The sequence below is a fragment of the Panthera pardus genome, unplaced genomic scaffold, assembly GCF_024362965.1.
Source record: "Panthera pardus isolate Hobbes unplaced genomic scaffold, ASM2436296v1 HiC_scaffold_11, whole genome shotgun sequence".
Classification (NCBI taxonomy): domain Eukaryota; kingdom Metazoa; phylum Chordata; class Mammalia; order Carnivora; family Felidae; genus Panthera; species Panthera pardus.
The window spans coordinates 11602077-11628904 of record NW_026526666.1 but is presented as its reverse complement, the minus strand read 5'-3'; the positions used below and the strand labels follow the sequence as shown (position 1 = coordinate 11628904).

The 26828-nt window shown below is 52.8% G+C and overlaps 1 protein-coding gene and 1 long non-coding RNA gene across 3 annotated transcripts in view; one reads left to right on the top strand and one right to left on the bottom strand.

The window, feature by feature from the left end:
• The window catches only part of KCND3 (potassium voltage-gated channel subfamily D member 3), a 208928-nt gene extending 182355 nt beyond the window's left edge, over positions 1-26573 (bottom strand). For both annotated transcript variants that reach the window (XM_019457842.2, XM_019457843.2), the window contains exons 1-2: positions 26354-26573; positions 18433-19610 (exon numbers count right to left, since the gene is read on the bottom strand). In XM_019457842.2, the coding sequence (XP_019313387.1) occupies positions 18433-19538 (1106 nt within the window). In that variant the 5' untranslated portion in view covers positions 19539-19610; positions 26354-26573. The remainder of the gene's footprint in view (positions 1-18432; positions 19611-26353) is intronic.
• On the top strand, positions 12868-16634 carry LOC109272053 (uncharacterized). The gene is made up of 2 exons (XR_002082234.2): positions 12868-13191; positions 16245-16634. It is a non-coding gene; the product is annotated as an uncharacterized LOC109272053 (long non-coding RNA).
• Positions 26574-26828: the final 255 nt, after the last annotated feature.

The following is a 26828-nucleotide window of genomic DNA, read 5'->3' as shown; positions in this document are numbered from 1 at the left end:
TGTCACCAGTTGGAGGGTCCTGGGGAGCCCACTGGATGGTGGGACAAGAGACACAGAATCCATCCCTGTTGCTCCAGCCAGCCGCCAGATGGGGGGGGCCATCCTACCTACACCAGCCATCCCCAGTCGAGCCACAACTAAGCAGAGAGATCAACTGAGCCAACCCAGACCCAGAGAACCGCCCCACCAACCCACAGAGTCATGAGAAATAATAAATGTTTGTGGCACAAGCCGCTAGATTTCTGGGGTGATGTGTCATGCGATACAAGTGAACTGACACGGAGTCCCACAAAGGAAGTGGTGAAGAAAACGGTCAACACACGAGTGACAATCTAGTGCAGCAGTTGGGGACGGGGGGACGGGAGCCAGAATGCCTGGGTTTGAAACCCTGCTTTGCCACTGAGTGAGGAACTTTGACAAGTTACTTCGTCTCTCAGTGCCTCATCTGCAAGGGGAGGACACTGTTGGGAAAACCCAGTTAACAAATGCGGAGCACTTAGGGTATTGCCTGGCCCACTCTGTGAAGGGCTTCCTATCATTACTACTAGAATAGACAGCCCTGCCGTGGTCTCAAAAGCCAGAGCTGTTCCACGGAGCAAGGAGGTTGACCTGCAGACACCCAGCTTCCGGGATGGCTGAGCTGAAGCACTGAATGGACCCTATCATGAGGAACAGAGGCTGGACCTCAGGAAAGCTTGCCTGACAGGGAGCCTTGATGGATGCAAAGGTTACAGGGGAGCTTACAGTCAAATAGCCTTCTGGGACCAAGCGGAACCCAGGCAGGTGGCACCATCTCCCCTCCTGCTGCACAGTGACATACACACACACACACACGTGCGCGCACACACACACACACACACACACACACACAGGATTTCTTCGTTTTTGAAAGGTGTCCTGCCTAAGCAAATCTTCAGCTTCTCGAGGGGTTGGGGGGAATCAGTCCTCCACAAAAAGGGAGAAGAGAACTCATCCCTTACCTCACTCCTTAATCCCACACCCCAGTCAGCGCCTCTGAATTGCCTTCTGGTTATAACTCTATTGCAATTCAGCGGAAGGAGGGAAACAGGCACTTATGTACCATTATGGCTGCCTGGGCTCCTGGCCAGGGCCGGGCAGGCAGGGCAGAGGGGCCAAGACTCCACCTGGACCACAGTCCTGGACTCTAGGATTTCATTGTCTTTCCCTGGGTTGGCAGACAGTGCTGGACCAAAGCAGACTGCCACCAAGGATGGCCCAGCTGGGACCTTGAGAGCGCCAGGTGGGTAGAGGTGAAACCAAGGATTCTAGAATTTCCAACCTGTGGGCTGTGTTGCATGAGTGGCTAAGAATGGGCTCCATGCACGCAGGGAGGCACAGATCTCCTCAGCTCCCAGGGCATCTGGGTGGTGGGGGCAGCAGAGTCCCTGATCAGGATCTTCCTACCTCAAGAAGCCTGGCCAGCTCCAAGGGAGCAAGGTCAAAGGCATGGCCAAGGGAGCACAGAGCTAAAGGAAATGGCCATCAAACTTGGAGCCAGGAAGGAAGCACAAACTCAGGGTGGAGGGGGCCCTCTTGGTCAGAAGCCAAGTTTATATTGTTGAAATTCTAGTTGTCATGAGGAGGTAGACACAACAAATGGAAGAAGGAGAGAATTGGCTCCTGCTCTTACACAGTCGGGAAGTGAAGGGGCTATGGTCCCTGCCATGCCCCTGCCAGGGTGGGGCCAGCGCCGCCTGGAGGGGAATCCCTCAGGGCTGGATCATCAGAGACAGCTTCTGCCTTCACCTTGCCCCCATCGCCCAAAGTGCATAGTCCTTAACTCTGCCAACGAGCAAGATGACAGGTGTCACTGCAGTTCATCTGATTCATTTTCTGGACCTGATGACCTCACCTGGCGAGCTTCCCATCACCTTTAGAGCACAAATGGTCAACACAACAGGAATGTTTGTTGAATGAATAAAGGACACTGACATTGACAGATGCAAATCGCATCTGCAGTCAGAGGCTTGTGGTTTCCACTCCCACTCCCAACACATTTTTGTGGAAACAGGACTACAAATTCAAGGTCTACGGAATCTCTCAGGTTCAGGTTTAATGGTAAACAAGCTGGTCTCTAGTCTCTGGTTTAGTTTTAAACAATTAACATGAAGAAAAAAGGTTTTTAACTTTTTTTTTTTTACAATAGAACATACATACCTTTGTATATATACAAGCCCCACCCCCCCTTAAAATAAAGTTGCCCTTATCCTATAACATGAGTTTTATTAAATAATCCTGCCACTCCCATAAAAGGCACTCACGTCTGTGGGCAGAAGGGAGTTTTACAGATGCTGCCTGAGAGATGGTAAGATTTTTTTTCCCTTGTATGTTTGATATATTTCATAATTTTTTAAAGTAAAAGACCTAACATCTTCATTCACATGAGTTCCCTAGAGTAGTCAAATTCATAAAGACAAGATCCCCATCAATTCTCTCTGAATTCCCCAGGTACAGAATCACTCTCTGGGAAAGAGGGATGGGTGGGTGAGGGGCTCATGTGAGTGCCAGAAGCCCTAGGCCTGACTCAGGATGATGCTTCTGCTAGGGACAAAGGTCACCTCTCAGTAGGCCAACCTTCCAAGAATTGGAGGCACTCGAGATGGCAAAAAGAGGTTCCCCAGTGCCACCAAGAGCCTAGGGTTACACTGAAAACCTCCTTCCTATGCACCCCTCTTTGCTGCCAGGTCGTCAGACATGTGTGTGCACACACGTGCGTGCGCACACACACACACACACACACACACACAACCTCATGAGCATAGTGCCTGTTTCTGAGTCTCTCCTACAACTTTCGTCTTTTATCCGGAACAACTTGCCCTTTCTAGCTCTCCAAGCCAACTTCTTCACATGACATACACACTCCTACATGTCCTGTCTCTTCCGTGGCATCTCCAGGTCGAATAGATCTGATGATCTCTGTGTCCCTGCCCCATCTGGATAGGAAAGGTTCCGGAGCTACACACCCCACCCTAAATTTGGGGACATCCTCCTTCACCTTGTGCCCTGAAATGCACAAACCCTGCACCTGACTCACGGGCCAGTCTTACTTGGTTTCAAGTTTCGGCTGTCATTTTTTCTTGACACCCACATGTGTAGGTTCCTCTCACTGTCTGAAGTAAACTGGCAGGACGTGAAGAGAAAGGGATGGGCCAGGACCTGACAACGGAGCCCCTTCTGTGTGCCAGGCCCTCTGCTGGGAGCCGGGGTCTGGGACCACAGTGCCTGCCTGGGAGGAGCAGGGGCTCCCTGTGCAGATGGGGCTGTTTACCCAGGCTTTCAGATGGTGCTGACAGAAGGCAGAGAGCCTCCCTAGGAGAAGACTCACGAAGCTGGCCCATGTCCACCAAGCTTCCCCTTCACCGCCACCACCTGCTGCCCGCTCCTTAGTCCCTGTCCTCTGTGCACATTGGAAAGAAAGCCCGTGACATGCTCACAGCCAGAGAGAGCCCACTCACTGCTCACCCTCTCCCCGGCCCTCTGTGAGCATTAAACGGTTAGTTTCATTCAAATACCTCAAGGTAATGTAAGCCACGCTGCCCACACGAATGCTTCTAGCAATATACAGATTCTCTTGCGTTCCTGTGGGGAGCTCATGTAATAAAATAATGAGAGTGGAGAACGGAGGGTCATTTCCAGACCAATGGGATAATAGGGATGGGGTGGGACAAGCAAGAAACCAGCCCCTGGTGGAGGTGTCAGTAGAGATGGGGTGATGGGAGACTGTAGAAGGATGGGGGCTCCACCGGCCTCAGAATCCACCCATCAGTGCTGTGTAGGCCCTTGACTATTCACCCCAAAGGGCCTGGTTTGGAGTTCATTCGCTCTTCAAGCTTCCATTCCCTGAAGGGCTAGGAGGTACCAGGGCTGGACCTGGGTCACCTTAAGGCTGTGCCAGGACTAATGTCCCAGGGTCTTCTTGCCACCGAGTCCCCTAGTAACTTCCTTGACCATAAGTACACTTGCCTGGCAGAATGGTTTCCTTAACAGAACCTTCTGGGCTCTTTGAAAAAAAAGTTTTTTAATATTTATTTATTTTTGAGAGAAAGAGACAGAGCATGAGCAGGGGAGGGGCACAGAGAGAGGGAGACACAGAACCCTAAGCCGACTCCAGGCTCTGAGCTGTCAGCACACAGCCTGACGCGGGGATCGAACCTACAAACCGTGAGATCATGACCTGAGCTGAAGTTGGACACTTAACTGACAGAGCCACCCAGGTGCCCCAAAACCTTCTGGGTTCTTAAATCTCTCACCCTTTTGGGGTGTAGAGGAAGCAGGCTTGGGCTCAATACACAGAAGAGGGACTGGCCCTCTCCTACATGGAATGCGCTCTGGCCAAAAGGGTTAGCATCCATCCCTGAATGTTCAGGCAGACCTGTTACCATCTGCTGGGAGTTGTTGAGGGGAGTCCAGCTGTGAAGCGGGATAGCAAACTGGACTCTTTCTAAACCCAAGACTTGTGTGCCTCAGATGGCTGTCTGACGGTCCCAGGGTTAACATCTTATGCCTTCCCCTCATCCAGCCCGCGCAGAGGAGCCCTGGGGCTGAATCCACAATTCCCTGCTGTCTCCAAACACAGTATTATGTGGCTGCAGGCTGCTGACCTTGACCCTGTCGTCCTGGCTCACCATCAGGCATCCTGGAGCTTTCTGGGGGAGTCTCCAAGCAGGCCCTCCCAGGCCCTCCTACAGACTTGCCTTTCTGTGGCCACTTTGGCCAGGGACTCTTTTAACTTTTTCTTCTTTGGAGGTGAAGAGAGGGAAATGGGAAGGTCCCCAGTGCCTTGCCATCCACAGGCTATGGATCCTCTAGGCTGCTGGACTAAAGATCAGTTTTTCCTTGAAGAGTGAGAGACTTACAGCTTGTGGAACTGGCTAGGAGGTGAAAACTACTAAGTTCAGTCCATCATTCAGTAGAGAATGCTGAGCACCAGAGAGAGACAGTAGCTTGCCCAAGGTCACACAGCCTGCCAAAACTGGCCCCTCAACCCACATCTCCTGGCTCCTAATTGTCCTAGGGAGCCCTCCCCAGCCAAAGGATTCGGGCAACCCACGTGGGCCAGCCCAGGCGTAAAACACCTGACTCAGAGCATGAACGCAGCGGCTTTCTGCTCTTCAGATGAGAAGCTGACCTTACATGGAAATATCAAGAAAGTCAAACACAATGTGTGGGGTGGGGGTGGGCATAATGCTTCATCATCTCTAAGCCCTGCCCAAACTCTGAGCATGGCAATCGGACTGCAGAAAAATGTTTTATTAATCGACACAATGCCCTTTTCCTAGCCCGGAGAGAGAAGCTTCTGCTGGAGAGGGGAGGGAGGAGAGGGAGACGAGGGGGCTTTGGCTCCAAAGACACATGCCCTCAAGATACAAAACTCTGGGGAGAACTTCTAGCAGCTTCTGGACGCAGAAGAGAAACAGGTTGAAGAAGAAGGGACAGAAGAAAAACGAATGTAGGGTCACACATGGCAAATTACTCTAGTTCCTCTCTCGTGTGGCATGAAAAAGCTGAAAATGTCCAACACCAGCGGTCAGGAGAGACAGCCGGGGGAGGAGTGAGGGTCACTGCTCATGAAGAAAGAGTCACACCTGTACTGTGATTCCTCACCAAGGGTGGGTACTAGGTAACACCTGTGACCCATGCGTGCATGGGGTGACATTCCCTAGGTCCCCAGGAGACTCCTCACCCTACCCCTTACCTGCCCCATCAGCAGTGGGCGGGACTTAGAGTGGGGGGCGGACGTGATGGACAGGGCCAGCCTGCCCTCTGTCGCCGGGCTCTGACAGGGCCTCTGAGAGCCCCTATCAGAGCTACTTCCCATCACTCCCACACGTGAGGCTGGCCTCCAGCTCTCTGCTGCCCGACCTGGGCCTGCCGTCTCTCCAGGGCGCTGGGAGGGACCCCTGAAAAGCTGTTATGCCCGGAGGCCTGCTGAGGGGAGGGTGGGGATGTTGCCAACACCCAGATGGAGGACAAGGCAACAAAGCCACCTGGGACCAGAATCTCTCCAGAGAGGAAGATGGCACGAGATTTGAAAGTTATTCTAAAAGAAATTTACATAGGATATTTACATAGTATGCATATTTACAACTTTCCCTCTTCCTTAATTTTTTTTTTTTTTGCACAGACTCTACTACTACACTAAAATTTCCTATCTCCTTTTTTGTCCCCCCTTCACCAGGACGCACTGTGCCTGTTGGTGACCTCGTCCCCTGCCTGTCCCCTGCGGTCATGTCTCTGGGGGCCCAGAGGAGCTTAATCCCCACTGGCCTTGTCTCCAGTGACTCTGATCTGTCCTTCTTCACCATCCTGTGTCCACTCCTAATGCTCATGACCTTTGCCAACAGGCCTAAGAGTTGGTACAGGCACATTAGCACACTGGGGACATGGTGTCCTCCCCTCCCTCTGCCCAAGACAGAGCCTGCGGAAGGAGATTTCCCCCAAAGGCCTCTCCAAGGGTGGAAATCTGGGTCCCTAGGGATAGGGTAGGTGCCCGTGCAGGTCAGACCAGTGCACCTTGTAACCCCAGCCTCTCCATTTATCAGCAGTAGGCTCTGAGCAAGCCTCTGTTTCCTCAGCTTTAAAACAGAAAACAAGGGTGCCTTGGGTGGCTCAGTCAGTTAAGCCTCCAACGTCACCTCAGGTCAGGATCTCACAGTCTATGAGTTCGAACCCCGCATTGGGCTCTGTGCTGACAGCTCAGAGCCTGGAGCCTGCTTTGGATTCTCTCTCTCTCTCTCTCTCTCTCTCTCTCCCTCTCTCTCTCTCTCTCTGCCCCTCCCCCACTCATGCTCTGTCTCTCTCAAAAATAAATAAACATTAAAATAAAATTTTTTTTAAATAATAAAAAACATAGAAAACAGTGATCTCTCCCTCTCATATGACTAATGGGGGAGGTAAATGAGGAAATGCATATAAACAATTTATATTTAGCACAGTACCTGGAACACCGTAGAAGCTATTATTGTTGTTGTTGCTGTGGTTGTTGATAATGAGGGACAGTAGCCCTTTACATGTCAGGGTGAGCCTATCTCTACTCACTCAGTCTTCAGCGAGGATGGCAAACAGCTGCTTCTCCACTTTCTGGACAGCAACCCTAACGAGGTTCCAACATAGCTGTTAAATTGTCATGTCTGTCCTGGGGTCAGCCTCTCTCCGACGCCTGACCAACCGTGGACGGCACTTCCACCTGGAGGGAGGCTAGAGGGGCTGTTCCTCTGAACCCTCACCCCAGTCCAGCCGATGCCCTCCCTCTCTCTCCCCTTACCAGCTTTCTCTCTTTTTTCCTGGCTTTTATGTCAACCCTACATTCTCATTTTATACATTCACTTGTTTATTGTCTGCTGCTCCGGCGAGAATTTGGCCGTTCGGTTCATGAGTACCTCCTCAGCCCCCAGCACACAGCCTGGCACATGTAGACCCACAATATTTGCTGAATAAATAAGGAACGAGCACATTTAACTTTTCCACTACAGCTGAAATGCCACCTCCTCCGAGAAGGTGTTTTGATTCCTGCCTCCTCCACCTTCCCCTCACACTTTACTACCCTTCACTCATACCTCTTACCTTGCTGAACCCAGAAACACAGCTCTGTGCCCACAGGGCATCTCCGTTACAGGACTGAAGCTCTTTAAGAAGCAGTGGACTCTAAAGGAGTCAGAAGACCTCAGTGGGGCAAGTTCCCTACACCCTCGGAGCCTCGGTCTTCTCATATACAGAATGGGAGCCCAGCACCCACCCCACAGTATATTGTCCTCGCCCCAGTTTCTCTTCACAGCCTCCCCAGTCAACCTCGACTGAGTCTTGCTCACAGCCAGGGCTCGGTGAATGTTTGCTAAATCACTGAGCCATGACTTGGCCAGTTGCTGACCACGGGCCCCAGACAGGTGTCTCCGGGAGGGGCCAGGCCAGAGGAGGTTCCCAGGGAGGCCAGGAGTGTGTCTGACATTTCTCTCAGAGGAGAAGAGGGGGAGGAGGAGTACTGGCAGTGTCTTTAGTCCCCAGAGGCTCTGCTCAGGGGTCTGGCACTTCAGGGACCAGGACAGAGCCGTCTGCAGAGGCTGTGGCACTCCCAGTTAGCACCGCCCTGGGCCAGGCACAGACGGCCATTGCTCTGTGACCATTCAGACCCCACCTATCCTATCCACATGCCAATGTGAGGATCCTTTTATTTATTTATTTATTTTTAGCAAAGCCCATAAGCCAATTCTGCCTTCCTGGGTCAGCACTGTTTATTTAATTATCATTGTAGGAGATTCAAAGAAAACCTTATTTGACTCAGAAAACCAATATGACCTTTTGGCCCCAGCAGAAACACAGTATGACAGGGAACAGCCACAGGCCAAGGACAGAGGCTGAATGGAGGCGTCCCGGAAGCCATTCACGGGTGGCTTCCACATTTCTGAAGGGGGCAGGGTGCCAGAGAAGTGGGGCCTCTCCTCCTCCTTCCCTTCGGTTTTCTTTGGTAATCTCATCGATTCCCTGCCTCACCCCATTCCAAAACTGCCTTGCTGGCCTGGCCCCCTTCTCTGTGTTAAGCTCTAGACCCACCTTCCCACCACCCTGCCAGCGGCCTCAAGGCTGCCCAGAGTCAACGCAAGTACAGAAGGTCCAAAGCCAAGTTTAGTGTCTCTACCCTCCCTTGCCCTCCTGCCAAACCATTCCTCCTGTGACGTGTGCCGCCTCCCCATCTCTGATCACCCGGCCTCATAATTCCAGAGTTACTTTTGACTTCTCTTCTCCTGGATGTCTTTCCACTCTACCTCTTTCTGTCCCTTTCCACCGCAACCATCCCACGTCAGGCCTTCCTCACCTCTTTCCTGGATCAGACTGCTGGCTGGCCGCACAGTGGGCAAGGGCCCCCTCTAACATTCAACCAGAAGATGGCTTCAGATCTTCCTAATCACCGCGACACCGGAACGCTGTTAGTGGCTCCCTAATGCCTCCCAGATAAATGCCTTAGCCTAATATTTGAGGTCCTCTGTGTCTCCAGCAAGCCTTTTATTCCTGCTTATCTCTAGCCATTTCCCTCATATACCCTAAACACTAGCAAACCAGCGCACTGGGTAAGCTCCCGAGCACCGTGCCCTTTTGCAATTTACTTGGATTTCCCATTTCCGCATCTCAAAATCCTACCCACTGTTGTTGGTCTAGCTGAAATGTCACCTTTTCCGTGAAGCCAGTCACTCATTCATCAGCAAATATTTATTAAGCATTCCGTGCCAAATACTTCCCCATCACTCCAGAACATGCCCCATCCTTGCCTGTCTGCTCATAAACACACTCAAATCCCCCGCTGTATCATCAACTTCTTAGGACAGGAGCGAGGTCTTAGTTATTTCTAGTTCCCCAACACTGCCTAACAGGGTGTGCCACAAATACTAGGTGCTCAAGGATATCTGCTGGGTTGAATCAAGATGCGTGCTGTCTGTGGTTTTAGTGTCATTTCGTTTAAATTCTACTTATTTTTTCTGCTTAAGTAGGCGCGGCCAGGAAGAAGTAAAAATAAACTAATGATACTTCTCAGCAGCTATAAGCCTGTAATTATGGTGAACCCTAAGTTACCCATGACACTGGAGACAGTGCTGGAGAGAATCTCCCACCAGAAGCATAAAAACATTATCGCCATCAGTCTTCGATATGTATTGTGTAGCCGTCACGGAGCTGATTTGCCTTTTCAACCCTGCGTGGCCAGTCAGGTTGATATCTGCCTCCACAGTCCAGATGGCCAGCTGGGTAAGAGGGACAGAAGGAAAGACGGAAGACATGCTGGGGGCCGGGTCCAGCCTGGGACAGAACGTCTGCTCCGCACAACCCCAAGGCAAGGCCGGACGGTCCCAGCGTCACAGGCACACGGCGTGTGTCAGCACGGTGAGGGCTTTGGCCAGTTTCTCTCAGATGACTGCAAGGGTGGAGACATCCCAGCCCCCCGGCAGCCCAGTCTGGTGTCCCGAATCCGGTGTCCAGATTTTTGTTTAAGGACGACGACAAAGTGTCACTGGGACTGAGTAAGGTCCTGGGACGGAGGGGGGCTGTGCTTCCAGTCTGGCTGGCATCGGGATGGTGCCTTCGCTGTGCCACCGGGAACCACTGGACGCAAATCAAAGAAAATGAGATTTGCAATTTTGCATCGATAGCCAGATAATGTAGGGGGGGAGAGTTCCCCGCTTCCACTTTGGAAGCAAACAAATATCACATGTGGTGATTCGGCAGCTGCATGAGTTGGGGAAAATTGATGCACATTTCATGTGTCAGGGAGCTGAGTCCCAGAGAATGGAGCCAGCCTCCCAGAAAATGGTTTCTTTATATAGTTCCATCCATTTATTGTTTGATTGGACTTTCTGTATATTAAATTCAAGCTGTTCTGCCGCTCATGGGTATTATGATGCGTTGGCTCCGTGGGAAATAATGAAGGTGATGGGATTTTACAGCATCACATTACAAAGGAGGCGTCCCCAGCCTCATCCATCTCTCCATCAACTAGCTTGTGTGTGAGGTGGCACTTATATTAAAACGATTTTTCTGATTCAGTTTAATGACACTCATTCCAGTCCTGACACCCGGAATATGATTACATGAGCGAGATGCAATCTTCCTCCATCCAGTTGTGGTCAGCAAAGGCTGAGCTGTCTTCCCTCCCTGTCCCCCACCTTCCCACTCACCCATCATTTGCATTGTGCCGGGTGGAGGGAGGGGGAGGCTGGGCCTCTGTTCTGGCCTGGATGCAAGCTGGACAGAGGCACCAGCCCTGGACTCAACCTGGAGGGCACGGTATCTGAGCCTTCTGGCCGAGAACTCTGCGTGCTCCGAGGCATTGCGGTAACTCCTTCCTCCTTGTCACAAACAGGTCCTCATTGGAAGTTGGTCCGAGGTCACTATAGAACACCTCTTCCAAAAGAGATTGCTGGGGGACTAGCCCCTACTTCCAATAAATAAATAGAAAGAAAGAAAGAAAGAAAGAAAGAAAGAAAGAAAGAAAGAAAGAAAGAAAGAAAGAAAGAAAGAAAAACTGCTTGGATAGCACCAGAGGATGAACACTGACGACTGGAGTACAGGTGTCAGCTTCTTGGAAGGGGTTGGTTGTGTCCAGGGGCCAGGAGACTCACAGCCAAGTTTCTGCTCCTCTCCCTGCCTGGGGAGGGGAAGGGGGGCCTTCCAGTCATGACAGCATGTGCACAAGAGCCCTGTTGGGCCCCAGAACAGGAGCTCCCCCGCTGGATGAGAGAGACAAAAATGCTCTAGTAGTTACTGAGGGCTTCTGCCCCTCCCCTGAGGGGAGGGAGGGCCAGCCTGCCTTTTATTTACACTATTTTCCGGCAGAATAATTGCTATTCCTCAGGAAGAATCAAGTTTGTGTTTACGGGTGTGTTTAAAGAGGGAAACCCAAACAAAACCAAACAGAGAAAGGGAGAGAGAGAGATTGAGATTGATTTTGAGAGACTGAGGAGGAGAGCTGTGAAATGGGCACCAGCCCGAAAATCCCTTTCCAAAAACTGCAGCAGTTTGAATTGCTGGACTGGAAAACCAACCTAACGTAACGGTTCCAGTGTGAAGCACCCAAAGTCTCCTATATCCTACCCATGTGAATCCACCTGTCCCCCATCTGCAGCCCTGATCGCCTGCCCGCCTCTCTGTTTCAGCCGCTCTCACAACCACTGACTTTCTGAGTCACCTGTTTCTGTTTCTGAGCCAAGACTGTCCCCCATGGTGGTGAGAGGGTGTCCAGTCCTTGGCAGGTGCCTGGTTCATGCCTTCTTGTGAAATGCTTCTCCCCGGGGTGAGGAAAGTCTTGAGGACCATATCTTCCTGGGCCAGTGCTTGCTACGGGAGCTTTTGGCTTTTTGCTATGGGAGGTTTTGGCGCTGGTGCGGTAGAAGCAGGACCAGCATGGCTTCCTGTTGCCCCTGCCTTCATGTACATGCAGAATGTCTCAGCTCTCCCCTCCTCACCGCCAGCACCCTTGGCCCAGCCGCCATCATCTGCTGCCTGGACTATGATGGTAGCTTCTCCCCCTACAAAGCATTCACTCCCCAGCAGCCACAGTGATCCTTTTCATTTTTTTTTTAAGTTTACTTATTTATTTTGAAGAGAGAGAGAGCACATCCATGCAAGCGGAAGGGGGGCAGAGAGAGAGAGAGAGAGAGAGAGAGAGAGAGAGAGAGAATCCCAAGCAGGCTCTGCACTGCCAGTGCAGAGCCCGATGCGGGCTCAAACTCATAAACCGTGAGATCATGACCTGAGCTGAAGTCAGACGCTTAACCAACTAAGCCACCCAGCTGCCCCCCAAATAATCCTTTTCAAACTTAAGTGAGACCTACTCAGCACCCTCCAGTGGCTTTCCATTCCAGGCAGGGTAAAGGGCAAAGGTCCAAGTCTTTGATCTCGAGGGCCCTGCATGAGCTGTTTCCCCAGTGACCTCCTATACCCGGGCTCTGCTCTTGCAGCTTGACCATCAAGACCGTCTAACTCTTCCAAGAATAGCACCAAGGCCTCTCCTGCCTGATGGCCTTTGCATTCATTTGTTGTTCTCTTGGCCTGGAATGCTCTTCCCTAAGCTGCCCACATTCCTTCAGGTCTCTGCTCAAGTATCACCTGCGCTCCTCATGTAAAATAGCAACTCTCCCTGGCTCTACCACCTTCCCATACTCATTACTCCCTGTTGATCGCACCATGATTTATTTGTCTCTGTAGCATGAACTGCTGCCTGATAGAATGGATTTGTTTATGTATCTACCGTCTGGGCTCCTCCACTAGAATGTAAGCTCCATGACATCACAGACTATTGTCTTGGCTTCTGTATTCCTATTGCCTAGTGACTACTCAATAAATATGTGCTGCAGAAATAACTGGATGGAGGAAAATTTCATGGATGGGGGTGCTTATCTATGGCTCCCTTTCTGCTCCTCCCTGACCCCAGAGTCTGCAGTGGGAGGCATGGCCACGCAGCCCAAAAACGGTGAAGGAGAAGGGTTTCAGCTTCCTGTGCAAGAAAGGCCCAACTGTGCTAAGGTTGACGTCAGAACCAGAGAACGCCCTGCTTGGCCTCCCCATCTCCAACCTGCCCACAAATGGAGATTTGTCTGAGATGACAATATGGCTAACATTCCGACAGCACTTCCAACCAGTTCTTAAAACGGCCAGGGGATGGTTAGCAGATGAGAAAACTGAAGAGAGGTAAGCTGGGCTACTAACCTGTTTGGTTGAACAGATATCTAGTGAGACCCTGAGCTAGGCACGGGCCATTCAATGATCTCTGGAATACAGAGATCTGCCCTTGAAGAGCTCACATCCTGCGAGAGAGACACATACGCAGATAAAGTTAATAAAATACAGCAGCCGACAAGACAGAGGTACGTAAGGCCACAATGGGAAGGAAGAGGACGGGTACCTAGGACACCCTGGTAGCAGGGGTGGCAAGAAGGCCTCCTGGAGGAGATGGTGTGGGCCTGAGTTTTGAAGGATGATGGGAGTTGGCCAGACACAGAGCAGATGGGAGGCAATCTCTGGAGTGGCAGGAAGCGTATGCATAAAGTCCTCTTTTTCTGACCTTTGGTCCACTGTTCTACCTACCATCTCCTGGTTTGGCTCAAAGGAAAAGCAGTGAGTCTCATTCAATTCATTCTGTCTGGACCTGATGCTAGGCTGGGGTGCAATCATAGCGCTTTGTATTCTCAGACAGTAGGGACACAGTAGGCACTCAATAAACATGGAATGAATACAAGATTTCTTGTCAAGATGTGGGTCTGTATCTTCTCTTGGGAACTGCAGCACCAGAGAACTGTTGGGTAAGAAGTGTCAAACCAAGAAAAGAGCATGGGGTCATTCCTTCCCAGTAAGCATGCTATGACCAGATCCCCCTGGGCAGGGTCACACCACCACCCAGGTAGATATGGCTGGCCAGGGTCCCAGGCCAAGGCAATTGGGAGTTGGGAAGAGGGTTGGTGGGCCTCGAGGCAGTGAAAGAAGGTGCAGTCAGAATCTTGGGAACTGAAGGGTTAACCAGATCCCAGATTGTCCCCACTTCTGGCACTGGGTCAGGGGGTCAGCCTGACCAAGTACCCCATTCTGTGGTGTGCCTGTATTGATTGTCCAGGGCCAGCCCCCAGTCTCACAAAACCTCAGTCAGGCCCCTTCCAGGATTAGGTTTTAAAGGGAAATGCAAATCACCTGGAGGCTGCTTCATGCTTGGAAGAAGTAAAAATCGATTCTGTTTTCGTTAAAGGGATTTTTGGACCCTGTCAAAAGCTCTCTCATCTCGGGGCATGGGGTGACAGATAGGCTGGCAGTCTCAATTACATAAGCAAGCCAAGCAGGCAGCAGCAGGCCATCGTACCAGGAGCGATGCTGCTCTGTGCCCTTCCCAAGCCCGTCCCCCCGTCCCCAAGACAGCCAAGAGAGCCTCATCCCATCCAGTCTCGGAGCTGGCCTTCGACGGCCCTGATGGATGCTCTCTTGCGACGCTTTCCTTGTGCACGATCCTCTCTTCCCCACGCTGAACTGGAGCTTCACCCACGGACTGACTCAGACAGTCTGGGCCAATCGTGATGCTGAGCAAAGTCAAACACAATTAAGAAGGAAAATCTGCTTAAAAAAAAAAAATCTACAACATAGAATACATTCACAAACTGGGTGTGTTGGTCTTATTTAATATTGGGAGTTCTGTGTTATCCCTTCTCTCGGTTAACTGAGATAATTGAGGATTTTATTTATAGCATCAATTATGAGCACCGAAATTAATCCTTTCATGGTGCATCTGGGAGCTCAACTGTCAAGGGGGCATAAGGGAAACCTGGACTGGCCATGGGGGTCTTCCCTACCAGCAGAGGAAGGTGCAAAGGAAAGCCATCCTCAGGCCTTGGTGGCAGATGGGCTGTTATTGTTCTATGTGCTTAAGGTATTTTGAGATATTAAATAAACAGAAATAATTGGTTCCAGGAGATCCCTCCCTGGAGGACACCTGAGTAACTCATCAGTGAGTCCTAGGAAAGCAGGCAGAGATGGGAACTGGAGCAAGGAAGAGTGAACTCCACTTGGCACATGGGCCCTAGGCCCAGCCCTGCAGCCTGTCGGTCAGCCCTGCTCTGCAAAGAAGCTAAAGAAAGTTTCTCCCAGACGGAAACGGGAACTTGGGGCAGAATCAGGGCAGGGAGGGTGTGGAGATGGGAAAAACTAAGTGTCTGTTGGGAGTTGTTGGAAGCAGCCGTACAGAACGTGGACTATGGCAGAACGTTGGCCTTTGGTATTCCACAGCCACTTGGGGGCTCAAATCCCAGCAGACAGTAAGAAAAAGAAGGGTTTTCTGGAGCAGTTTAAGCCTACGACTAGCCAGTGAATCTGTTCAGGACAGGAACCATCCAGGGTCGAGTTGGGAAGGCCTTTGAGAAGGACAAGAAGACGCCCACAATGCAGAGTGTCTCAGGAGATGGACCAGACACCAAGCGAAGGCTGCCCTCCTCTGCCCCCAGGGCCCAGGGCTGGGAAAGAGCCCAAATCTTAGGTCCACCCTAGAAAGAGGAAAGGCAGGTCTGGAAAGGACTGAGAACAGTATCAGGTCAGGCAAATGGTATAGGCGCCCCATTCACATCAACCAATCCATTAAAAAGCGTTTTGCCAAGCACCTGCTATGTATAGCCAAGCAGTGAGCCTGGTGATGGTTCCAACTGCCAATTCAGGTCAAAGTCAAAGTAGTCCAATCGAGCATTAGACTACACCAGCCAGGGCGGAGGGGAAGAAAAAGCCTGCTGTCCCATTACTTATCTGAGGTTAGGGGAGACACTCCTGAAGGCTTCTTTTCTTGCTCATTCGTTTCCCCTCCCAGAGGCTAGACGTTTCGACGCATGCAGAAGAGCAGGGAGAGGAGCCCACAGGGCTAGCAGTCAGGGGAAGCATGCTACTTCCCATGCAGGTGCCCTTTCCTCCCTCTTTGCTTTCACTCTCTGGCAGAGGCCTCTTGCTCCCTGCCATCCTCTCTCCTCCCTCAGAAAGTAAATATGAGGCCAAGATTGTCCGTCCCCTGACACTGAACTCACCCCTTGATCTACAGGGTGAATGCTAAAGGCAATCAGTGGTCTCCCCAGCGACAGTAAAACAGCACCTTTTGCTAGGAAAGCAGCCATTAATTTCAAAGGCAGTCTTTAAACTGGCCAGAGGCAGAGGTTTTATTTACAAATTCCCTGTGTGCCTAGTAGAGTGGCTGTAGTACTCACCGCACTGATGTTTTCTTGCAGAGTGATGTGACTAGAAGAAACTAACACTCCGTGGCCATAATATAAAAGAAGTAACGCTGGGGGGCTCTGCCTTCCACCTATGTCCCCGACAGTCTGGGTGTAAGCGGAGTGGTGAGTGGACAGAGAAAGGGCACTGGAGGCAGTCAGGCTGGTTTTGGAGAACCAGCGCTGCCCCTTCTCAGCTGTATGACTACAGAAATCTACTTGACCTCTCCGAGCCTCGCCTTCTTTTTGTGTCTTCAAAGTTGTATGGCATTTTTCCTACCTTGCAGGACTGCTGTGAAGACTTCAAGGGATAATGTATGCAAAGTGCTTAGCGCACTGCTGACACATGGTAGACACACACACATGCTGTTATACTAATAATAAAAAGTAATAGGCAGGTGGCCACTGAAGTTTCCATCGATCTCTTCTGAAACGATCCCATTTTAACTCTGACATCCATCTGTCTGCCCTGTTTTCTCCCCATGGCAGTCCTGAGGCATCACTCTGGTGTCATGAGTCCCTATCAGAGGGCACTTAAGGACACCGGATAGTCAGAGCCACATCGGGAGCATGGCCAGGGAGGTCTTGGCCATGGGTGAGGTCGCCTTCAGGAGAGTGAAGGGATGGGCAGGGTCAGCCTAGAAGGGGTAAATGTGTCTCTTTCTCTTGATACGGTGGCCAGCCCCCAAGCCACTTTATCCCTAAATATCCTGCTGTGCCAAGAAGCCCACATCTGCCACCTAAACCAAGAGACAAGGTCAGATAACCAGACATTCTTACCCACTCGGGGCGTGAGCAGCTGTTCAAAGAACTGTGTGTGTGCTGGAGGGAGAGGAAGGGGCAGGATGGCCTGTGTCAGACCGACAAGAGACAAAGGGAATGCCCCCATCAAATATGGCCTCCACAAATGGACAATGACACCCCTTGCTCTCCCCCTCCCGTGTGGCACAATGACAAATGTAATCATTTTAAAAGGTCCCGTCACCTGCTCAGTCATTCCCAATAAGCACACACAGCACTATGGAAAAACCGACACCAGTGCCGCAGGGTTTCAGGCCAGGAAAAAAAAAAAATCGAATCACCAGGACGCCACCAACCGAATTGTCAAAGACCAAATAAAAAGCTTCATGAATTCTCCATCAGCAATATAACGCTTCCTGGCCTAAGCAAATACAGACCCAGCACATGAATTGTAAAGGGATTTTTGCATTAGCCTCAGTGACTCGCAACGCCCAAAGCAGAAACCCCTAAGAAATACATGTCTCCATAAAGCTGCCTTCGTTGGCTCTAATCCTGTTAGGGTGAAGATTGCAATCTCCTTCCTGAGCCCCTTCCTCTGATGGAAAGCTCGCATGCCAGCACCATAAATACATTTCTGTGACCTCAGCTGGAGAAGGGACCTCGGGGAGATGGAAGAGACAGAGTCACCCGTAGCCTTGCTGAGTGCCTCTCCCTCCCTCTGATGATATTGCTGCTTCTGTGTCTGACCACGTGATCCGTGCAGACCACCTCAGAGTCGCCCAGGTAGGCCGGGGCATTCAATCACAGAGTCGGGCTGAGGAAGCAAGACTGCAACTCCTTCCATGAGAAGAAAACAAATCGGATGCCCTGCTTTGCAGAAAACCCAAGTTCAGAGTCACTTAGAGAAAGTCTGCTCAGATCCACTGAACCCTTGAGCATCTGTGGCAGCAGAGAAGAGAAGGCAACAGAGAAATAGCCTGCAGATATATTACAGAAAGAAATGCAGGAAGGATCCAGAAGAAGTGCTCTCGGTGTCTTCTGGTTAATGGAAATGTGTACCCTCCTTACGACACTCACAGAACTCCTCAGGGCCTTCTTCCTTCCTACCTGCTGCCCCGTTTCTCTCTCAGTGACAGCCCTTACAAGCACGGAAGCTTGTAAGAATACAGCCACTCACCCCACCCCCCACAACACACTGCACACATGGCTGAGAAGACAAATGACGGCTTGATTTTCCATGTTGTATAAAATGCATGCCTCCCCCCAAAAGAAAACTCAATTCAGAGCAAGCTACCACCCCCAAACAAATCACTTGTGTGCCTTCCTCTTCTGATGAGGCAACTCCCCTTGCTCCTACAACTTGGCCAAGCGACTCCCCACTCCTCTGCCCAGTCCTGATGCCATCCACGGTTTCCCACCCATCCAACCTCCACCCTCTTCCGGTCTACCGGCACAGACTTACCCCAGTGTGGTCATGGTGACAATGGTGTACCAAAAAGAGGCAGGAATGCTCGTGAACTTGCTGGCAGAGGAGCCCTTCTCCGCGTAAAACATCACAGTGGCAAAGATGATGATGGCCATGGTGAGGGAGAAGAGGAGAAAGCCGAGTTCGGAGGCACAGCTCTTGAGCGTGTAGCCCAGGATCCGCAAGCCCTGGGAGTGGCGCGAGAACTTGAAGATCCTGAAGACGCGGAAGACCCGGAGCGTGACAAAGGCACCGGACACGTCCTCATTGTTGGTCATGACCAGGCCGATGTAGTACGGCATGATGGCCACCACGTCGATGATGCTCATGACGCTGCGGATGAAGCGGTAGCGGCTGGGTGCCGCGAAGAGCCGGAGAAGGTACTCCACAGTGAAGATCATGACGCAGGCAGTGTCCAGGCAGAAGAAGGCCACCGAGTAGCGCTCTCCACAGGGCAGCTCCTTGCTCCCAGGCACCGTGCCGCACGGCACCGTCTCCACCACGTTGGTGATGACCGACACAGCAATGAAGAAGCCAGTCACGTAGTAGAAGACCAAGGCCAGCGTGCTGGTGTGCGGGTTCTCGAAGGCCCGCCACATGGTCTGGCGGAAGCTGAGTGAAGGCATGGACTCCTGGTTGTTCTCCGAGTCGTTGTCGTCCATGAGCCGCTCGGCGTTCTCCCTCTTGCGGTCCTTGTACTCCTCGTAACAGCAGTCTCCGATGATCTCTGGGAGGATGCCATAGAAAGCCAGCTCGTCGTCGTAGGCCGAGATGCACTCGTAGCGCGGGTAGTGCAGCTTCCCCGTGCGGTAGAAGTTGAGGACGCACCGGAACACCTCTGGGTCCCGGTCAAAGAAGTACTCCTTGGTGTCCTCGTTGAAGAAGAACTCCTTCTCCGTGCTGCCCAGCAGCGTGTCCGGGTAGCGCTCCAGCGTGGTCCGCCAGGTCTGGAACCTCCGGCCGCTCACGTTGAGGACGATCAGTTCATCCTGCCGCTTGTTCTTGTCGGCAGGGGCGAGGGGCATGGGGCAGTTGGCCACTGGCATCCACCCGATGGCCGCCGCCCGCGCAAAAGGCAGCCAGGCTGCCACTCCTGCCGCCATGGTGACTCCAGCTCTTGGGCCGGCCACTGCTCAGAGGCTTTGCACACCAGCTTGGAGTTAGTTCCGGGACCCCTGGGAGATGGGAGGAGAGAGCAGAGAAGCGGGTGAGTCCGTGATTGCCTCCCAGGTAGGAAATGGGACACAGGGAAGGGTCCGTGCTGAGTGGAACAGCGAGCAAAAGTCTTGAAGGCAAATTAATGAAACCGAAGCCGCCACCGAAGAGAGGAGACTGGATTCCTTTCCCTCCCCTCCTAGGGAGAGCACCTAGCACAGGGCAGTGCCGCAGTGTGGGATCACCAGATGTTGTTGACTGCCCGACAAATTGTCGAGTTCCAAGAAGGCTCAGGAGCATTTGGAGGGAAAGCCTCTTTACTAGGAAGATCTGGGAAGATGCAGGTAATAATCAGCTCTGAAAGGTTATGGCGTTATTACGAATTTAAATTGGGAGAGGGTAAATGAGTTCTCATTAAAAGAATTTAAAAGTGGGATAAACATGCTAATTTTTATTTCACTCTTCACCCACCAGGGTAATCAGGAATGGGGTGTGGGTGAGAGAGATCAGGTAAACACATGCTTTCCACTCCCCCCTGGTGAGATGGAGGCCGGGGCTGCTCGTGTCTGGAAAGTTCTCTGAGATGGCAGGTGAAGACGGTAGGCCTACAGCTTGGTACAGTTCTGTTCCCCAAGTCCCATGGAGAAGGCTGTCCCTGGTGCCACCTTCTGGGACACCTGGCAACCTAGCCTCCAATCGTATCCCTCAGAGCCATGACAGAAAGATGTGGGAGAGGCCGTGAGGCGCGGTGGGGTTCCCTCCCCATCCTGTAAAGGGGGTCCTGGGGTCTTGGCTCACCTGCCTTCCATGCATTGTCCCTCTCCCTCCAAGAGGAAGCTGAACCACACTCACTGCCGTCTCCAGATTCCTCGCCTCCCGTCTCCATCTGCCCACCATCCAGAGCTCCCTCGGGTTATATAACAACACTCTTTCCCATGCCAGTGCCTTTCACCTGGCCCCGCTCCACCCCTGGAGGCTCCTCCAGAGCTGGGCCACCTCGTCCCCTCACCCACCAGTCTCTCAACCACACCGTGGACACACCTCCCTGTCACCTGCATGGCTGGGGGGAAACAATGGCTTGAAGAATTATTTTTGGCCTTGAGAAACAGATTTACCTTCCCAAATCTGGCTTTTTAAAGATGATACTGAAATGACTCTGAATCCCCAAATGTGTTGCCATCTGTGGGAAGACATGTGGTGACACAGAAACAACGTAACAGCACCAGGAAATTGTTTGGGGTTGACACACTCATTTTCACTAATCCTAAACTGGCACCCGGACCCAGCCCTAACTCAGAATTATTTGGACACTCTGGAGTTCAGTTGGCTTGACTCCATGTTTAAATCAGTGAGGCAGACGATCTTCGTCTTTCCCTGTAAACCTGCTTCCTTCTCCTGACTACCAACTCCTCTAGGCTGTCAGATGTCTACCGCCGCTCACTCCTGAGCTGCCACTAGACTTTCCCATCTGGACAAGGTCAACCCGAACTTCCCTCCTTGCCAAAACCTGCTCATCAGTCAACCTTTTGTTCACGGCTTCCCTAACCCCAGGCCTGTCCCTTTGGCCATCTTTCTCATTGCTTCACCCACACGGTTTGCCAAATAATGAGACAATAGCTCTTACTGCCCTCGTTAAGGCCCCAGTTTGCTCCCTTCCCACTGGCCTGCTCATCTTTCGTCCCACCCGACCCCTACCGTTTCTCCCAGTCCCTGGGGAACCCATTCTGCTCAGAGTAACCTCCCTAAAGCAAGGTTCCGGTGGTGCCTTATCCCACAACCCACAAAATCAAGTCCAAACTCTGGCCCAGCATTCTAGGACTGCCACAGACGGATCCTGGCTTACCTTTCCAGCCCAAGCCCCATGCACCCGTGCAGACCTCCAGCAACAAGGCCAGAGCAGCTCGTGCACAGACTATGTGGGGCGCTGTTTCTGGACACTCTTCCTTCCGTGGGGAATATCCTTTCCCTTCGGCCCTCCTAGTCGCCTCCCTGTTCCTCACCCTCTCTGTGATGCCCCTTGAAATCCTCTCCTTCTCTGGGCTCACAGAACCTTGTTTGCTCCTCTCTTCTGGCACCTATTGCCCTCTGGGTTGGATTACAAGACACTTTCAACATGTCTTATTAACACTCGCGGCTCACTATCGTCCTGCACGTACTCTATGCCAGGCTCTGCGCGAACGGGCTCCTGTCATCATCTCACATTATCCTCCCAGCAACCCTGGAAGCCGCCTGAGAGTTGGCGGCATGCCAGCCGGAAATGGACAGATCGGGGATCCCACCTCGGGCAGGGTGACCCCCACCCCCCGGCCCCCGTCACCCCATGCCCCCCAGCCTATGCTACGTGACTTCTCAAGGTCTTCCGTCCATAGAAGAATGGCAGCAGATGTCTACACAGGGCTGACTGTGTGCCAGGCACTGTACCACATGCTTACGTGGCCCACGTCAGCTGAGGCCACTGATGGCCCTAGGGGGTAGACACCACTGTGGTGTCCATTTTGCAGGTGAAGAAGATAAATCATGAGGAGCTTTAGTAACTGGCCTAAGGATGCGATAAGAAAGCAGAGAGATTTAAACCCAGGCAATGCGGAGTTCAAGGGTACAGCCCTGTTCCCCCCACCCCCTGCCCCGTCCCATAGTAAGCTCCTGAAGGGTAAAGGCCACGATGCCTCAGTTTTTACATGACAGCCCAGGAGGCAGCTCAGTGTGCTGCTGTCAGTAGGTTCTCAGACTGGGAACCCTGATTTTACAGCCGCCATTTGCATTCTGTCAATTTTACTCCATGCCGTGCTAAGTGTGGGGGGCGGGGTCCAGGGTAGACTTTTCTCTCTCCTAACAGACAATACACTCTGCAGACAGATCGGAATCAAAAGAAGCCAACTGAAGTGGCTCTGACTCACTGTGCTCTCAGTCGGGTTTTCTCAAGGAGCCAATCTCTGCCTCAGTTTCCTCATCTGCATGCTAAAGAGAATATTCACAGGCCCCTCTGCTCCCTCAAAAAGGGAGGTTGATTCAGATGCCACAGAAGACAACAGGAATGACAATGACATTCCCCATAAATGTCATCACTCAGAGAACAGAAAACCAGCACAAGCCTGATGAGCTCCTGATTATGGGGAAAGAACAGGGGGGTTGTTCACCCTCTGCAGTGGGTGGTCCACATGCTACGGATGGATGTGGGAACACATCCTGTGCATTTTATATCTTTTGCAAGAAATTTACCCTGTTAGTTCCCATACTTCCTCCAGGCTATCGGGAGGATTTGTAGTCCCTCCACACACTCTTACCTGGGTTTTCTAAGGAGCAAGGGAAGTTTGGCAAGCAAGCCCACGACGTGAGTGTTGGTCACAGATAATTCCAATTTGTGTTTGGTTAACACTCATGGAGTGCTGACAATGCTCTGGGCACTGTTTTAGGCACTGTTACAGCAACAATTTAATTTGTCCCCACAAAAAAATCCTATGACGTGGCCGTCTCTGCCCATAAGTTTCAGGGAAGGAGCAGAGACTCAGAAAGATTCCTTCAAAGTGGCTAAATTCCATGTATATAGGAGTTGATGATTTTTCAAACAGACCATTGACTGAGTCACTGCCAAGTGGCTCTCCCGACCCAAGTACAGGTAGGTATTGATGCTCCCCACAGAAGACAGCAGGATGCAGAGACTCCCCTCCCCCCCGTCCCAGGCAGCAAAGAGCACGCAGTGGGGAAGTCCTACATTCCAGCTTCAATTCTCCCCTGAATGTGTGAAGGCAAGCCACCATCGTACTCTGGGCCTCAGAATCCTCATCTGTACAAGGAGACAAATGGGCAAGAAAGTGACAAGGAGCCCTTGGTTCAAGGAATCCGTGATTCCACTAGGATCCAGGACATCAAGGTCTCACTGAGACCTCTTCCTAACGGTTGCCCATGCAAAGCAGGAAGCAGAGCATCTGGGTTTGTTGCTGTGGGGACAGACTGAGCCCGAGCCTCATCTCAGCAGAGGCAGCTCTGAGAATTCCTGATGAGGCTGGTGCCCAGAACAGGGTGCACAATCTGCATCACTCAGAACTCAAGGCTGTCTAAGGCTGGGTCTAACAGCAGAAGGCCCGGCCTCCTCCCTGGAGGAGAAAGGGGGCCAGGCTCCCAGACACTAGGCCCTGGACCTCTGACCCTTAACATTTTTGCCTTATCCTAGAATGGAGCTCAGAGAGGTAGGACCTTGAGGGGGTTCAAGTGGCAAAGAGTAAGGTAAGTGACTGCTGAGCCAAGAGCATCTGAGCCAAGAGACCCTGGAGCATCCAGCTTGCAGACATGCAGCTCTGTACCCTGAAAAGGCAATGCCCTTCCCCTTCCATTCTCCCAGGGCTGCTCCACCCTGACTCCCAAACCTCAGTGCCTGGTGCCTGCCCCTGCCAACCTGAGCTTCACCACCTTACCCTTTCCACCTCAGGCCAAATCCCTCTTCCTAAGGGCAATGAGTACTCTATATACTGCTTTCAGATGAATAATTGAGAGGTAAGGAAGGAAAATCAACCCCTCTGTATCTATCATAAAAGCCTCTAGTCCCAAGGCCAAACCAATCCAGGACGATCTTCCCAAAGAAGGCCAGGCAAAAGCCAGGTTGTCTCCAGAGGCTCAAGCTCTGTTCCCCCCGGGTAAAAGGTACCCCAAAAGGAGCAATTACCCCACTGCTACTTTCTGTGTGTGTGTGTGTGTGTGTGTGTGTGTGTGTGTGTAGGGGGCGGGGTGGGGCTTGGAAGGGGAGGAAAAGTTTCCCACCAGATACCATGCCCAAGGCCATACTAGCTCTGCACAACCCCGCAGACATGACCTGGCTTAAGCAGGGCTTCTCCGTGGCTCTCACCGCAGCGCTCGCCCCCTGACAGGGACCAACACCTCCTGGAGCAGATCTGGGTATGAATTCCTGCAACAGGCACAAGAGTGCGGCCCCATTTCCAGCCAATGGCACTGCACATGCCTCAAATGCCAAGGTTTTACTAGGACGTGGACGCCTTACAAATGAAAAATCTGAAGCTATTTTTGCTTTTGGCAGAAGAGTTTGACAGTGGGAAAGATGGGGGTGGGGGGAGGCTGGGGAAGAGCCGTTTAAAACAGGTAAGTGCTCTAACGACAAAGGCAAAAAATCCTGGAAGAGGGGAATACATTTCCCCCTGCTGTAAAAAGTCAGCCCTATTAAACAGCTTCTGTTTTGGAGGTAGAGGGCCAAAAGTGGGCAAAGCGACCAGACAGCCTGTCCTGGGGATTGACACCTGACCTGAGCCCAGGCAGGCACAGGGCAGCAAAAGCATCGTGTCACCAAGGTCTGCCCTTCAATGACCTCAGCAGAGTGCGGGGTATGGAGAGTCTCTGGAAACTTTTACCTTCCACAATTTCATATCATGTCGCTTAGCTCACAGGGGGCCAGTCCAGGGGAGGGGAGGGTCCTGGTGATCCAGGGGGCCTTCTCCCATGCCCACAGGGTTTGGGTAAGCAGGCATGAAATGACAGGGTGCTAGGCTGGGGATCCCTAGGGTACAGGCCTCGGACACCCATACAGATCCTCTTTTCCCACAGTGCCACTCCTAGGCTGGCCAGGGCACTTTCCTGAACTCTCTTTTTCTTCAGCCTCCTCAGCTGCAAAAGGGAACAAGCTACTAATCTTTCTTCCTCTGGGGGTCCCTTGTGTACTTGCATTTTGTTGCATTCAAATAGCGACACGGAAAAATAAACACATCAGTTGCCGTTTGTGTGCCAACATGTCCACATGGGGAAATGTACACACACTTTGCGTTGAATTCGTGCACGCCCTTTCTGCAGACATTAAATATCCAGGGTCCCTTGAAGTAACGGTAAATAAGGCACAAATTTAACCATCACATAAGTTCATGCAACATGCCAACGTGCACCATATAGGAACCTCTGCCCAGTCTTACAAACGGAACCCATTGTGCCAAGGATCACAAGAAAGTTTAGACGCCCTCTCTTCAGAAACAACCACGGAGCCTTCTCTTTGCTCTAAGATTCCAGGTCCGGAACCTCAGCCTGTTGCTGACATATCAGGCTGCCCGGGATGAAAGCAGAACCTCTTGGACTTGATTCAAATGTCAACGCTAAGCAAGTGCAGGAATTTAGTTGATTCCAGGTAACTTCTCTGCCCTGTCCCTTCCGTGCCCCATCCCCAATGTAAACACCTCCAAAAAGTGAGTCTTCCGAAACCCCTCCCCCGGGCCGCACTGGCCCCGGGTGTCACTTTAGAGACCTTTCCCGGAGCCCCAGGGGTGCAAGCGGCAACGGGGTAGGACCAGATGTGCGGCCCCGAGCCTCTGGTAGGCACACCGCCGGCTCGGTGGGCTGGAGAACTTTGCGAAGCGCCCCAAACTGCTCCTTGCTTCCACTCTCAGCCATTTCTCTCGTTCTCCCCTCACAACGAGCCAGGGGACCGAGCAAGCCGTCGCCACCTGCCGCCGGATCCTGGGGCGCTGCCTGTGGCACCCCCGAGGGAAGGCAGGCCAATGGAAAGAGGGCAGAGGTTCACACCCCCACCCCCAAGCCTCACGTCTCCGAGCTGCCCGGAGGTGGCTGCACAGCCGGAGGGAACCGACGCCCCCGGGCCGGCTGCCTGCTCCCCCGCGGCGCCGGCCCCACCCCCAATCCTTCCGGCGCCCCAGCGCCCACCCACCCGGGCGCAGGAGTGGGAGGGTGCCGCGTGGGCAGCGGGAGCAACAGGCGTGGGAGCAGCGCTCCTCACACTTCCTGGCTCCAGAAGGCTCGGTCGCGTCCCTCTTACCTTCGGCGAAGCGAGCCCCGGGCCCCGCGCCCCGCGCCCGCGCGCGCGAGGAAGCTGCGGCCGGGAGCCGGGGGCCGCGGAGGCGCGGAGCGCCCAGCAGCGCGGCGAAGCGCCCAGCAGCCGCCGCTCGCCGGCGAAGTCTCGCTCGCTCTCTCCCTGGCTCGGTCCGTTCGTGCGTCCCTCGGTCCTTGGGGCCCTCCCTCCCCCGCCGCCGCCGCCGCCGCCGCCGCCGCCGCCGCCGCCGCTCCAGCCCCGGCTCGGCGGCGCGTCCCCTCCCCGCTTCGCCGCCCCGCTCGCGGGCTCGCGGGCTCGCGGGCTCCCTCGCTCGCGCCCTGCCCCCGCCGCTGCCGGCGCCGCGCGGAGCGGAGCCCGGCGGGCCACGGGCTGCCTGGCGAGGTCCCTCTCCCGAAGGGGGAGGCGTTGGGGGCGCGGCGCGGGCGGGGCGGAGAGGAGAGTCCGGGGGCGGCGGCGAGGC